We start from the raw sequence: 16,133 nt of genomic DNA on the forward strand, positions 1-16,133 counted from the left end.
TTTTCTACTTTATACACGCGCAATTCGCTTCATCTCTGACTACTATGACTAAAAAGAGAGCGTGAAAGAGACTGTTACTTCTTCCATTGACTCACAGAATTTTAACAAATATATACACCAAATGTTCAGCACCCGGCATGTTAAAGACGCTCACTTTCACTTTTCTTTTGTTGTAAACTGAGCCGCTCGGTTCACCTTCAATAAACCATGCTCTTTCAGCACACTCATGCACAACACTGTCTATTAATATTAATACAAAACAGTGTATAAAAAAACAAACGATGTTAAACATTAAACAGCTCAGTCTAAAGTTACGAGGGTCCCAGTTTAAGTCAGCAGCAGCACATCATGTTACAATAATGACACACTTAGTAAACAATACACGATCTGGCATATAACCTGCTAAAATCTCTGTCCTCTGAAATCTTGGGATAAGGGAAATGAGGGACAAAAATAAAATAGGTTTGAGCCAAATTTCACTGCAGTGTGAACACGGACTTATACACTACGGTTACCTTCACATTACCAGAGAGATAAAGGGGGAGGGGCAGAGTGATAGAAACGGTACTGTTCTATTCGTAACTCTCAATCATTTACAATGATGTCGTTTCTCACCTTGAGACATCCAAGTGTGATGCGGAAAGGGGGAAAAAAGAGGACATCTCCGTGGAAGCATGCCTGTTGTTCGCTCTGTCCGAGGATGTACGGTTAATTGAAAGCCTCGTCTAGCAACAGCTAGAGAGACATTATTAAAGACTTTAAAGGAGGCAGATGGCACTGATGACTTCGTGCATACACAGCGATCGACTTTCGTTCTCAGTTACGATTGACCTCCGTGTCTGATTCGCTTCATGCCCGAGTACATGGTATCATTCTCGAGATCATCTCTTTAAGCACCCTAAATCTCAGTTAGCAGGATAGTCTTGTTATTAGAACAAAATACGAAAATGAAGGTACAGTAAGTTTTTCACAGCACTATAGTTTCCACTTCCGAGGTAAGTTTAGGACGTTTTCACATTAGGACCATGAGATTAGTGCACATTTTCAACTCGCACATGCAATTCGCTTCACCTCTGACTACTGATACTTTTTTCTGTCTCACAGAATATTAACCGCACAGCACAAAAACTTGTGTTTTAGCCTAGATGGCTAGCCCTGCAAGACTTATTTAACATTTCACTAACTAAAATTTAGATGTAGTTTTAAAAGTTCTGATACTGTTACTATATTAGATTAGTTAAACGCCAGACAACCAGCCGTGTTTGGTAACATACACTTCCCTTTTATTCACAGTAAGAAAGAACGTCATTGCCTCCTCTGAGACACAAACCCTGTAGAACGGGTCAGTCTGAAAAACAAATCCTTTAACTAAATCTGCAGTACCAAATACAAGTTAATCCTTACAGTCAAATGTATTGAAAAATAAACAAGCTCACACAAGTGCTTCTTAACAGGTAGACGCGGAATGATAAGTTCGGTGTTCCCAGAGAAGTGGACTGGGGTGAAAGAGACATTACACCGCACAATGCTTAATGCTTTACATGTGCTGTGTTGATGTGACGACGATCTTTAAGCAATCAAGTTGTTGCCGGCAGTGCTACCCGGAATTGAAGGCGTTTCTGTTGGTATTTTCCCAGTTTATTGCTTGAGAATTCCAAATTGCAACCTGGTCTTGCTGGGCTCTGCATGTGTGTTGAAAGCTTGCGACAAATAAGGACGGCACAAACAAAGATGAAAGGAACAAGTCTGGAGATGCTTAAGAAAGACGTTTTTCTGCGAGCCGAGTCGCGACAAACAGTGACGTGGATGAAAGCACAATGGGGGAAGAGCTTGGCTGAAAGAACAGCGCCGATCAGCGAGGAACAACAGCTGAACGGGGCAACAATGGAGCTTTGTGAGGAACACGCAACCAATAAAACTGGTCTTCTGGAAAACAAAACGAGGGAGGAATGAGGATTTGCGATGTCATGAGTGAATGAATGAATAAATAAATAAAGCGGATCCCATTTAAGGAGACTACAATGAGACAGAGGATGCTGTGTGTGCGTGTGTAACTGAGCCATGACCAACAAATGCAGCAGATTTCATCAAACACTGAACACGCCTGATCTTACATCTCGGCTGGTGAGGACACAGCATTGCATATAAATTTAAACTAAAACCCCGCCTTCAAACTCCTTAACCTGCATATCCCAAACACATCGGCGAGACACTAGAGACCGTTCAAGTGCAATTCATCCTGATTTAAAAAAATAATCATAATAAAATACTGGCTCAGGTAGAAGGGGAAGAGAGAGAAAAGAAAGGAGATGAGACGAGGTGAGATGAGAGATAAAGAAGACAGAGAGATAAAGAGGGAGGGGCAGAGTCAAAGAAACGGTACTGTTCTATTCGTAACTCTCAATCATTTACAACGATGTCGTTTCTCACCTTGAGACATTCGACATGTGAAGTGGAAAGAAAAGAAAAAAAAGAAGACGACGTCTCCGTGAAAGCATGCCTGTTGTTCGCTCTGTCCAAGGATATACGGTTAATTGAAAGTCTCGTCTAGCAACAGCTACAGAGACATTATTAAAGACTTTAAAGTAGGTTGATGGCACTTATGACTTTGTGTATAAACAGCGATCAACTTTCGTTCTCAGTTACGATTGACCTCCGTATCCGATTCGCTTCATACCGGAGTACATGGTATCATTCTCGAGAGCATCTCTTCAAGCACCCTAAATCTCAGTTAGCAGGATAGCTTGTTATTATAACAAAATACGAACATGAAGGTACAGTAAGATTTTACTAACACTATAGTTTCCACTTCTGAGGTAAGTTTAGGACGTTTTCACATTAGGACCATGAGATTAGTTTCCGAGAACACTTGCCCCCAAAGTCCGGTTCATTTTGATCATATAGGACACAACTGTTCTGTGCTTAGGACCTGTGCCTGTGTCTGGTAGACAAGGTGGTCTTGAGAATGATAAAATGTACTTCCTCTTAAGGTTTCTTATTATTGCCATATGTGGGAGTTTCTCTTCGCAACTGACGCCCTTGGCTAGCACATCCGATACAATCTCATCATTTAAATTTATACCCACTTCCTCACACTTTTCAAATTCATATTATTATAACTTTTATTTTAATTTTGTAAAGCTGCTTTGTGACAATGACCACTGTTAAAAAGCACATTACAAAAAAAAAAATTATTTAATGTAATTATGGCTGCACATTCCCAACAAATTGGTAATGTGAGACAAAAGAATGAAACCCAAATAGTTTACACAAACAGAATAAGAAAGGAAACTAAAGACTGACAGGGATGGGAACCACCAGGGATCAGCCAACACAATATTGCGATACCTAGGTGTAGATTAAATCTGTCTTGCAATATCAAAATTCGAATATCTAGATTTGATATTATGTCTTTTTCATATTATGTTACAATAAACGTTGCGAATAATTCCCTCCACCCAACCAGGACACTGTGCAGCCACCTGTAAGAATTATTTTAAATTTTTTTGGTGAAGACGACAGGGTCGCGATACATGAACTGTCACACAAAAGAATCACAATACAGAACTGATAAAACATTGACCATTTACCAAAAAAAATAAATCCTCAATTTGGCAACCCTGCTTGTGCAACTTTAAACACCCTGACACAGTAAACTCTGATTCGCTGTTTCTTTTTCAGAACGTGAATACCTCCTCTTTCTTTTACATTTTAAGCTACATGTGTGCCATCGTGTATGCATATGTTAGCAGCTATCTGGCCTATGGAGCATTATTTTCTACAACAAACATTTTCAACAAAGAAAGTTTTAATCGGTTTAATCTTGTCAGCAAATAATCAGTTAAAGACGATCCTACTAAGAACCAGCTACCTAATACATTAGTAGTGTGTTAACAGACAAACGGACAAGGTGATGGAAAATTGAGCTTATTAATTAATTAGCTAATCAATGTTTAAAGGTTATGCAGTATTTTATTACTGAATATGATTACATCGAATCACAAGCTAGTGACTTGAAGAATGTGATAAACTGAAAAAATTAACTAAACCAATTCAGTTTAATATCAGTTTTTTAATGTCTATAATACATGCCAACACAAACTTTAGCCTTGTACAGTTTATAACTAAGGTGCACAGCCAATCAGAGCTGATTAATACCACCATATAAATATCCTACTAGATAAAAACAAAAGCTACAACACACTTTTTTGAGTAATCGAATACATAACAATTTTGAAAAGTAAAAAAAAAAAATAATTATCAACACTGATTATGTTAACACTGAATGTGTAAAATACAACAAAAAGGCTGTTTTTTAAAAAGTTTTCACTTTTACCATTTTTTTCTCCTTAAATACAAAACTGCAAACCTGTGTATTGTGATACGCATCATTCGTCATAGCAGTCCCATGATCCGTAAATTAACTGAATTCATTTTAATTGATAAATCTATTTGCTCAGTCAGGACGGGACACGTGGGTCCCATGAAAGTTTTTCAAAACCTGGATACAGAGCTTTACCTCTGAAAAATATTTAAATCTAATTTGTACAGGCTCACAGCCAGTACTAATAAGACTGAAGCCAAACTGCATCATAGAGGCCTAACAGACCATTTAATGAGCTGGAATAACTTGAACTACCTTGAAATAACTAAATATGATCGGAATAGACGTCCCAAATTAAGTAGCATTCTGACCAATGAGCAGTCTGGAGAATGATCTATAGTAAATAAAAGCTGGATTTGACTTCACCTCATTTCCTTATATTTTGCTTCCAAAGAGTCAGACTTTGTTATATTTTTAATGTAGTCTTGGGGAATGATTCTCCAGGTTTCCTGAGGGACTTTTTGTCTTTTATTCTTATAAATTAATTCTTATGTTATTTTTAGTCCAGTTCCTGTACCTGACTAGATTCAGAGGAATAGTTTTATTTGTTGAACCGCACAGTGAACCGTAAATCATTCAAACCATCTAACATAATGCATGAACCAGTGAGAAACAGGTGCAAATGATGAGAGATGATCAGGCCAGTGATTAGATAAATGCAGAGTGGTTGGAACAGACAAGAAGGCAAATGAGGTTGCTGCTGAGGTTGTTACATGAACAACCAATTATATATTTAGGCACTTTGCAGCATGTCACAGTAAAACATTTTTTTTCTGTTGATTTACTTTAACTTAAATCATCATTTAATTTAATATGAAAAATAAGGAGTAGCACAATCACTGCACTACATATACACACTGACTTGCGTGCCGTAATGTTTATGCTTGTTGCCTGTTTTGGACGAGCGTGATGGAAGACGAGAATTCATCCCTCGAAAAGATATGCATCCGATCATTATACATGAGGTAATTTTTTAAACAGAAATCTAATAAAAAGGTGCTCTGTGCACTGTGTAGAACTGGAACGGTTCGCCACAGCATCACAAATGTTATGAACGAGCAGCTCAAAAGAAAACACTCCCGTGCTCGACGAGACAGCAGCTTGAATATCCATTAGAGTGAGGTCAGTTTAAGGCATGAATACATTTTTGGTAAAATAAATATAATTTACCTTTAATGAGAAAACACTCAGCTAAAAAAATTCAAAGATTAAACTAAAAAAAGAAGATGAATATTAATAGCCCAAAGTGAATAATTATCATAGGATCAATCATCCAACCAGGGGGTGGGGCCATGGGGTCGCGACATCAATCACAATAACTTTTAGAGAAATCGATAGGAGTAATAATCAATAGATCTTTAGATAGATAATCTTAAGCTGCAGCCAGCCCTATGAGCACTATATGTTTTGCTGTTCTGGAGAGCTCACTGCATGACGACTAAATAAACAGTGAAAGCTAACCTCAAGCTATCAGGCTACAGGGTGGTTTTATCCTCTGATACTCAGATGGCAGTTAGCGGTTTCTTTCACTGTTGATATACCAGAAGATGTAGATCCTCATCATCTATTGAGATGTAAGTGAATAAGATTTAACCTGTTTCACAAGGGTTCCAAAAAAACTCTTAATTATATCTAGATTTTGTCCTTTTGACTTGATCATCGTAATTTGGTTTTATTTTATTTTTTTCTGCTTTAACTTGCAGTGAACTGATATATTGAGACACTGAGACACACAATCATTGTTGAGAAATGCGTTTTTTAACTACTTCTTTCCTGTTAAAATGAGATATCTGTATTTTTCCACACTTACATAATCTACTTTCTGGAAGTACAGAAAAGCTTCATCGGCAGGAATATTTTTACAATACGAACGTATGTTAACTCACAATGCTCAAATTATTTTTGCACACTGACTTCATCAAAGAAGTCCCTGAACAATTCTTTCCAACATGACTAACGCCTATTATTACGATTAATAAAAAAATTAATAAAATACGTTTAGTTTCAATCTGCAACAAACCCCTTAGGAGAACGGCCGGTGAAACGGTTGGTGCCTTAGTTTAACATGTTCCCTTTCACACACACAAACGCCACGGATTTAAATCAAACTAATGAATAGATTAACGGTGGAGAGAGAGCCTTTCATCTGCATTCGCGCAAATTTAAATGCAAATGCACCTCTCGCTTTGGAGATGGGAAAATGAGAGAAAAGTGAAGGGGTGAACACACAGAAATCCAATGATGTAATAGCGTCTATAATTTTATCAATGGACGTGGTCCAGCTCTCATCTTCCATTTGTTCAAGAGGTTCAAATCCAGCAAACATGCCTAGTATTCACGCATTAATGTAGGGCCGGGCGAAGTGCCGGAATCGAGCGTACGCTGAAAAACGTTGTTTTCAAGGATCAGGATCCTTGTATCAGGATATTAAGAGTGAAACATTACACCCATCTGTTGTGTAAAACACAATAAAAAAAATAAAAAACTTTGATTAAGCTCTATTCTTAGCAAAAGAAAAATCTGAGGTCCCAAAGTTTTGAGTGCGTTTGGATGAAAATTAGGTCAGGCGCTGTATATGATTCTAGGGTCGGAGCTTCATGAACATTAGCAAGAATCATCAAAACCTCAAACATATGTAATTATTTAAAAGTAAATTAACATTTTTCAGTATGATATGCAGTAAAACGCTCAGATGACTGTGTGTCCTTAAATGGAAATATAGGATAGAATAGATTTCACTACGATAAAAGGGAATTTGCACTAGAAAAATAGAATTAAACTAGGAATAGCATTTTCCATTTAAAAAAAACATATATAAAAAATAAACATATATAAACATTATATAAAATTCTTATATAATTAAAATAGAAATATGTCCAAATCTAAAAATTACACTGAATGTGCAAAGTGTAATTGTAAACTGAGAGATATAACATATAAAACTATAGAAGGGTAAAGACATGGCATGTGGGTATGACAGCAGTAGTATGATTTAAACATGAAGTATGAAATAAAATAATGTGAATGATGAGAATCAGGGTTTTTCAGTTGTTGGTCTTTCCAGTCAGCACTACAACTTGGCACAGGTTTTAGCTGGATGCCCTTCCTGAAACAACCCTCCCATTTTATCCGGGCTTGGGAACGGCACTGCAGCCAGTGGCTAGGGTTTGGGCACTGGCTGGGAATCAAACCCGGGCCTTCCGCATGGCAGGCAAAACACCTACCACTGAGCCACCAGTGCCCACAGAATCAGTGTTGTTAAGTTCATGTAATTCCTCATTTCATGTGTAAAACACAAAAGCTGTGGGCTAATGTGTAATGTGGCCAGTAATGTGCTCCATCATGACCCTGAGTAGATTGTTTACTCAATTAGATTTCTAACTGTTTTGATTTTTCCAATACAATTTTGTTGCACTAATGCTGATTTATCTTTGCCTCACTTCTCCTCATTTTTGAATTATTAACCCTTACTAAAGGTATAATAAACCTGTAAACGCTCTGTAAATTGTGCTGTGTGTTTGAATGTTACATGTTAGCACTGCACCAACTAGAGGAATCGATAGGAGTAATAATCAATAGATCTTCAGATAGATAATCTTTAGCTGCAGCCAGCCCTATGGGCACTATATGTTTCGCTGAGAGCTTACTGCATGAGAGCTCACTGCATAAATAAACAGGGAATGCTAACCTCAAGCTATTAGGCTACAGCATGACCTAAATTATTCTAAAAATTATAACTCACAAACTAACCGAGCCGTTCAAATTAATTGATTTGACCAACAAAAGATTGATTCACCTGTATAATTGACTAAATTGTACAGTTCTTATGAACCAGTTACACAATGGAAAAAAACCCACAATGGTGAGAAATCTGATATTTTCTAAAAAGCACAGACAAATGGAACTTCGAGGACATGAGACAAATAAATAACGTGTCCAGAAATCCAGATGTGACACAGCAAGGAACATGACTGCAGTCTGACGCAGCACTGAAGTAAACGAAGGCATTTAAAATGAAGCACGCACCACGAGTAACCTGGTGCTCTGGTCAAGGATCCAATATACATAAAAAACGAGGGGTTTAGCTGATCCTCGTTACAGCTCAGCAAGCCGCAAATAGTTTAACGCTGACGCTCATCAGCTGTAGACAGATCGCTTAGCGCTTTATAAAAACTAAAGCGCTTAATATAAATGTAGAACCAACTCTGCAAATGTGTCCAATACTAAAACACCTTCTCCCCAGTCAATGGCATTACTGGTTTATTACACTTTCGATTACTAAAGGCATTTAGGAGATTAGCGAATCCAGTCTGAAACAAATCATATGGTTTGTAAAGTGAGCAATAAGATTCTCTACTGGGTATTTTCTTCACCATAAGGTTACCATACAGCGCTCCAGACAAACAAAGCTTTAAGAGCCCAAATGAACCCTTTTCATAAAGCAACCAGGTGAACTCATGTGACCACACTTCTTTAAAGTGGAGAAACATTTTACATTAGGGCCCCAAGATTATTCCCGAAAACACTTGACCCCAAAGTCAAGAATCACCGTCCCGGAGTCTGCCTAAATAGGTGGTCTTAAGCTCGACACGGCTTGCATCAAATATGAAAGCCACCTGAACCTGAACACAGAAGTGAACCACTGTTTGGCCATGACATCATCAGGGCCGTTGGTCCCCTTCAAAATATTGGAACCTGAAAATACACAAGTGAACCCGAGTTTGGGGAACAAAAGTAATGTGAATGGAATGTAAAGGGGAGCAATCGTTCCTACCCCAATCACAGTCGCCATCTAGAGCCTGGCCAGATACATACACAAACCGGCGGGTGGGGCAACAGAAGAACGCAATTAGCCGTGACCAAACCACAGCTCGTCTAATCCGATTATTCCGTCCAGACACACGATGATGCATCTTCATAACTTGTGTGAACGTGGCTTCACCATTAAGGAAAAGCTTCATGCTTCAAAAACACATGTAGACATTTATTTTATAAAGTTGCATCCTAAATGTAGTGATTCTGTATAAACGTAATGAATTTTACATTAATGGAACCGAGCTTTATTTTAGTTTGTGGCAAGTTCAAATACAAGTCAGCTCGTCATTACTTAGAGGTTGACATGTTCATGTCTAGCTCTGAAGACCAAACTATATTTGCTTTTAACTATGTTGTTGCATACTCGAGATGGATGCCGTGCGTATCCTGGGCTTTAAACTTCCAGAGCTTTTGAATTGTCTAAACTAATAAACCTTGCAATTTAAGATGGAGTTAAATCAGGAACTTTCCTGAACACAATGACAGCAGAAAGTTTTAAGGAAAGCTAGAGCTCAAACATCACTGTACATGAAACCACCGAACACGGCAGATGTACATAAGATACGCAGGTGAGCGTGTGAACAAAGCCGCTGCTTTTACAAAGTCATGCATCAAGGAGAAACCGGCATTTTGAGCAAAGCAAAGCAGAGCACAGCAGCATTTTAGTTAAATTCTGTGTGTGGTGGGGGAGGTCTAAGAGGGACCACTAGACAGTAGTGTCAAGTTACCCATCAGGCCTTTGTTCAGCCGTGTGGGGGGTGGAGTGGTCGGGAAACACTCAGATTACATCTGCACTCGTCCGGTTCCTGAGGTTTCCAGGATGGCTCAGCGCTCAGGTAAATCACAGAGGAAGAAACAGCGCCTGATTATTCGAGGCTCTAAACTGCTGACGCTGTTACTTAACATGTTATACTTTATCGCACTTATTAAAGCTTTAACGACATGGCATAGCACACCGTAGCGCTCTAGGCTATAGATTTGTGCATTGAACGACACATTCAACACTACTCATCATGACACGCAGCTTCCTGAAAACCTCAGCTTTAACGCACATTTTAAATATATAAAGCTCACACTCCGTCCTCAAAAACCCCCTGCTTCTTCTTTATCTAGAATTAGGAAGCTACAAGGAATAAAAGAGAAAAAGTTCCTTAAACTCGTTATCACAACACACCACCACCACCGGTGGTAACGTCTTCCTGAACGTTACGAGCACTAAAAAAAAAAAAAATGTGGATGCACCTCTAAAACATGTCGCTTGTGTCCCCTACATTGTCGATCACTGTTCTTTAAACCCTAAAAAAAACCTTAGAAATTTTTATTACATGCAAAAAGAAACTTGCGAGCTACCTTTAAAACAGGACCCTTTTTTTTCTCTCAAATATACCATATCTGCACCAAAAATATTCACACCCCTAGGGAATGTGTTAAGACTGTAAATCTTGGGCAACTTGTTTATTTTTTGACTGCTCTCATGCCACAGGAATGCAGTTTTTAACTTTACTCATGCCCCGTGTCCTGGGGGGATTAATACAAGGTTGTATATATATTGTAAACACAATACTTTTCCAACAACAACAAAAACAACAAAGAGTTGATAGCCACCATTGTAATCAGTATGTAGGTTAAAATATTAAAACGGGGGGGCGTTGATCACTCTGCTACTATCATTATGTATGACCCTTAGATTAAATACTAGGGTATAGGTGAATAGGAGCCAGCCACAGACCTCTAGCTCTCTGGAAAAAACAAATGAGAGAGAGAGAGAGAGATAGAGAAGCTCATTCTATGCAAAACATTAATTTACAAGCATGTCGCACAAAATTTTTTTATCTGCAGCGAGTTACCACAAACGTTAACCCTACCAAGAGACCATACAGCCATGCTGAACGACTCACATTCTGCTCTATGGGGCTGTTGAGTCTAAAACAACTGGCTGACAAGACAAAACATGCACAAGGTTCAGCTCTTCCTGAGCGTTCAGCACACACCGTAATCCCGGCAGCCTGCATGTCTTCGTTTAGAACACGTCTTTAGTCTGAAGTAAACTCTATCTAGATCTGTCGGCATTACGTCATCACTCTATTCAGCCTTCTAAGGGCATCAAAACCTTTTTTTGTAACTTGACCACAAAGAGAGCTGAGCACAATCTTAAATAATGGTAATAATTTCCCCAACTTACCCTCTGGCTGGATCCAAAGCAATCGCTCTCGGCTGGTCCAGGTCCTGCCAGAAAAGCACCTTCCTGAGCGTACCGTCGAGCTCGGCTACCTCGATTCTGTTCGTTTCAGAGTCCGTCCAGTAAAGTTTACTCCCCAGCCAGTCGCAGGCCAGACCGTCAGGGGAGGCCAGGCCCGACACCACCGTGTTCTGAGTGCTGAGGCTGGAACCATTCAGGACGGCTCGTTTGATGGACTCCTCGCTCACATCGCTCCAGTAGATGAAACCTCTGCCGTAAACAAAGTCCACGGCCGCTGCGTCCTCCAAGCCACTCACCACCACCGTGGCGTTGGTGCTGTGTCCTTGGGCTGCGTCCACAAGCCGTAGGTCGCGCCTGTTGGCATACAGGAGGAAAGGCACGGCTGTAGAAGACAACAAAAGAGCATGATCACACAATGAAAGACTCGAACACACATACACACACACAATGTTTAATTTCTCATCTGAATAACCTAAAGGCCATGAAACAACTCAAGAAGTTTAAACTCGGATATAAAGAAGCTGGAAGCGTTCAACAATTAATAATGTAACATCCACATTGTAATAAATCACACCATGATACACCTTGTCTAAGCTGTGACATCTTTATAAAAGATCTTTTTAAATAACTACAAACTTTGGAAAAAGAGTTCAATCATTAAAGAATCTGATTCTTGAACTAAAACTTAAGCTGCACAAAATGTTATAAACAAGAAGAAAAGCTCATGTGAATATATAAAGACAAATAATATATATAGATAAAAATCCCAAGACCAACCACGCTTATGATCAATAATTTCAAGCACACCGTTGGAATCAAAGACACAACTCCAAGTTTCGCGCAGCCAACGGGAAAAAATTTGCTGCTACCTAGCTAGCAAAAGATATTCGTTTAAAGACATGTAAATGTTCACACCATGAACAACAAGAATAAAAAAGTGTAACAGCGCAACATGTTCCTGTTTTCTATTCCTGCTAACAGTTCAGTTAGTACACTCACACATCAACTCTATCTGATGCTACACCTAGTCTGTCTGCGGGGTAGCAATAATACCAGGCACATCAATAAGCTTTTCAAAAAGAGGTAAAACTTAAGCCTCGGATTGTTTCGTCTCCTGAGCTACTGTTGCATGATTTGATGAAAACAAACAAAATAAATATTAATAATACTTTACATTGCGATTATTTTAACATATATTGCATTTCCATTTTAAACTGCAATATTATTTAATGCATTATTTCTGGTGCTGCACAAATAATCACAAAAATTTAAATCGCAATACAGACGTGTTTAGTTATTTAATCGAAAAAGGCTGCAGTTTCTTACATGTAATACATGCACACACATACATATGGTCAGGAATTTATATAGTTTGTCAATAATTTAAGTATTTGTTGTTTTTTTTTGACAACATTGAGTCAATAAATATCGACAAGCATCGTCTAAATGAGATCACTTCTCTAAATATTGCAGATTAAATCACAATTGCAAAACGAGTTAAAATAGTCGCAATGTTTTTTTTTTAATTAAATTGTGCGGTCCAATATAATCGACAAACTCATAAATTCCTGACTGTGTGTATATTGACTATAATTACACTATGTATATTATTATAACTACATGTGTATATTATTATAAGTGCGCTATGCATATAACTACACTATTACTATAGACATATATTAGCTGTAATAAGCTGCAACCTTATGATGATGTGAGTATGCTGGAGAATACGAGTTCTTCTGGTAGCTTTGTCTCACTCGCTCCATTCTACTTTCTTGCAAAACACCAAAGCCAACATTTTTTTTTTTTTTTTAGTTTGTTTCAATCTGAAAACTAGTTAGTCATGTAATACGTTACTTTCTTTACATGCATGCACATATTCTTCTGTAACACTATTCATTTATTACTTTTTAAGCCGTGGTTGGAAATAGTAAATGGCTTTGTACATAATAATAACAATACAGACACGATAAGCATAGTATATAACAACATTTGTACTACAGATTATACTTTTACCCAGCACTGTGTGTGTGTTTGTATATATTGTGTTTGTTTCAATCTGAAACATATTCTTTGCTGAAATATGAACAGTATTTCAAAAAAAACTTCAACTAACAGTGGTCAATGTCTTGACATCTAATTGTCTTACATTTTTAATGTTTGCTGATAATATTTTAACTCCAACATGCTTCAAAACATGTGCACACTGAATCACAGGACACAGCTGAGACAAAAATGAAATGTCCAATAAACACTAAATACAACCCTCTCTCATAACCAATTTCTTCGTCGTCACCAAACTACCAGTTCATTCCCTACATCTTCTCTCTCCACCACTGCCAGCTTGTATTTATTCAGCTCTCAAGCAGTATAACCTCGAGGACTTCCTCGGCTCTGGAACTCGCACCTCCGCAGGGTGTTCTGGCATGAATTCAAACCTCAGTTTGACACATCGACCACTGTACACGCTGGGGGGGGGGGGACCCTCCACTCCTGGCCTCCGGCTGCTGGGATGTTTTTTTTTTTTTTTTTTTAAACACGGGTAATTTCCTTTTAAAAACATTTAGAAATTTGCAGACCAGCAGGAGCAGGACGGCTCACTAAAGTCTGTCCAACACCCTCGGTTCACTCAGGAGAGTGTAAATATAGGGACTGCCACTTTTTTCCCCCCCCTTTCTTTCTTCAGACTCTTAATGGCTGGCTGCTGATAATATCAAGCTTTCGGTCTTTTCTTTATTTTTCTTAGACACCCTTAGCACACCTGTTAACCTTTGAGATCTGGAAATGAGATGTCTACATAAAGTAGTTGTCTACGAATGGAAACGCTGGTGTGCGTGTACTATAATCGAACTATAATCTATACACAGATTATTGTGAGTACCATTTTAAGTTTAACAAGTTTCGAAGTACAAAAAAAATACATAGTGTATTATATATTACTGCAAACGGTGCAACCTGGATGTCATGAAAGCATAAACAACTGTGATCTAGGCATCAATCCTAAACAGGGGTCAAAATATTAGGAACACTCACTACTTAGTGAGTAGTTACACAACAACTAACAAGCAGTGCGATTAGTGTTACGTTAGATCTGACTGGTCGTGTTTCTTTCTTTCTTTAAACTGGTATCTGAAATAAACATTATACATACTGTCTATCTTAAACAAGTTTTTTTTTTTTTGGGGGGGGGCACCATAGTTGTTTTTAACCTCTTCAAACTACAGGCCTCTCTCTCTCTCTCTCTCTCTCACACACACACACACACAAACAAATCCCAAGGAACTCATGTGACATTATTATTAATTAAAAATGAATACATGAATAAAAAGATAAATAAATAAATGACTGAAAGACGAAGCAGCAGTCAGCTGAACTCCAGTTAAGTCACGCTAACTAAGGCTAGCTAACTAAGAGCAGGCTAGCGATTCACAACAATGCAGCAGGAGCTAATGAAAACTAGCCTTACGGATAAAGAGACCAGCCTGGTATAAAGTGTCAACAGGAACCTTGAATATACATCCACAACAAATATACGAGTACCCAAGACACTGAAAATCCCACCGGGAAGATTAATACTCGTTAAGAATATTCTGGAAGTCTGGAAAGAAAGGCGGTTTAACGATAACATGCGCGCGAGACTTTTTTTTTTTTTAAACTGGAATACTGCAACTCCTCTCCTCTCTTCTTCTCCTCTCTTCTCTCACACAGATTTAAAACACAAACACGCGCAAAATAATAAACATTAAGATGCACTTTGGATCACTAAGAACCTCATTTTGCCTATCAGACATTTAAAAACTTTCCCAGTCCAAACTCACCGCGTATTTGCAAACAAAAAGTACAGAAGAGGAGAGTCCGCAGCACTGCGCCCATGTTTTTCCTCCGGTGCTTTATCGCATGGCTCCGTCTTTCACGCCTTAACTCGTGTTTCTCCTGCTCTGGAATAAACACCACTCGGGAATTCTTGGGAATATTTCTTCTTCTTCCACACTTCCAGCTGAAGGAATTCTCTGTAGTAGTTATAACCCAGACGCAATGATTCTCCCCTCCATTCCCATTCTCTCTATCTCTCTTACTCTCAGTGTGTGTGTATGCGTGTGTGTGTGTGGTGGCGCTGCGCCGCTTCCGAGTCGTATCCTTCCGCCGGGAAGGGGAAAAAGAAACATGGCTGCCGCCGCTTCCCCCCTCCCTCCTCCCCCTCCTCCTCCTTCTCTGTGTGTGAGAAAACACTTGCTATTGTTTTACCCTAAATTTATTTTTTTCAAGGTGCAGGTACTCTTTGAGATTTCTCCAATTGAACACGACAAACATTAAGAATTATATGTAGTTTTGATTAGATTTAAAACGAGTTTTCAGGACGTTTCAAACAGCATTCCAGAGGAACTAGTTTTTCACGGAATGAGCTGTGATGCGGCGCTGGTCAACTCAGCTATGTAGCTAACAAGCTAACAAGTGTGCGTGCGCGCCCGCGCGCGCCAGGGATCACTTTAGCAGCTCTAAGAGTTTAATTCCTCAATTTATTCATTTGTTTGGTTGTTGTATAAACGAATTAATAAATATTTTTAGGATGCTGCTGTCTGCGCGTGCTTTTTTTTGTTTGTTTTTTTGAGTATATATTGGACGGAGCCAAAAAAAATTACTACACAGGAAAAGAAAAACAGTATCATGTATATTATATTAATATTTAATAATATATATATATATATATATATATATATATATAATATTAATAAT

General features: G+C 38.4%; 1 protein-coding gene across 1 annotated transcript in view; it reads right to left on the reverse strand.

Moving 5' to 3' along the window:
- The window catches only part of lrp6 (low density lipoprotein receptor-related protein 6), a 53,542-nt gene extending 38,043 nt beyond the window's left edge, over window positions 1-15,499 (reverse strand). The window contains exons 1-2 of the mRNA XM_053508670.1: window positions 15,218-15,499; window positions 11,382-11,781 (exon numbers count right to left, since the gene is read on the reverse strand). Of these exons, the coding sequence (XP_053364645.1) occupies window positions 11,382-11,781; window positions 15,218-15,272 (455 nt within the window). The 5' untranslated portion in view covers window positions 15,273-15,499. The remainder of the gene's footprint in view (window positions 1-11,381; window positions 11,782-15,217) is intronic.
- Window positions 15,500-16,133: the final 634 nt, after the last annotated feature.

This window comes from Clarias gariepinus, chromosome 12 (assembly GCF_024256425.1).
Source record: "Clarias gariepinus isolate MV-2021 ecotype Netherlands chromosome 12, CGAR_prim_01v2, whole genome shotgun sequence".
NCBI lineage: Eukaryota > Metazoa > Chordata > Actinopteri > Siluriformes > Clariidae > Clarias > Clarias gariepinus.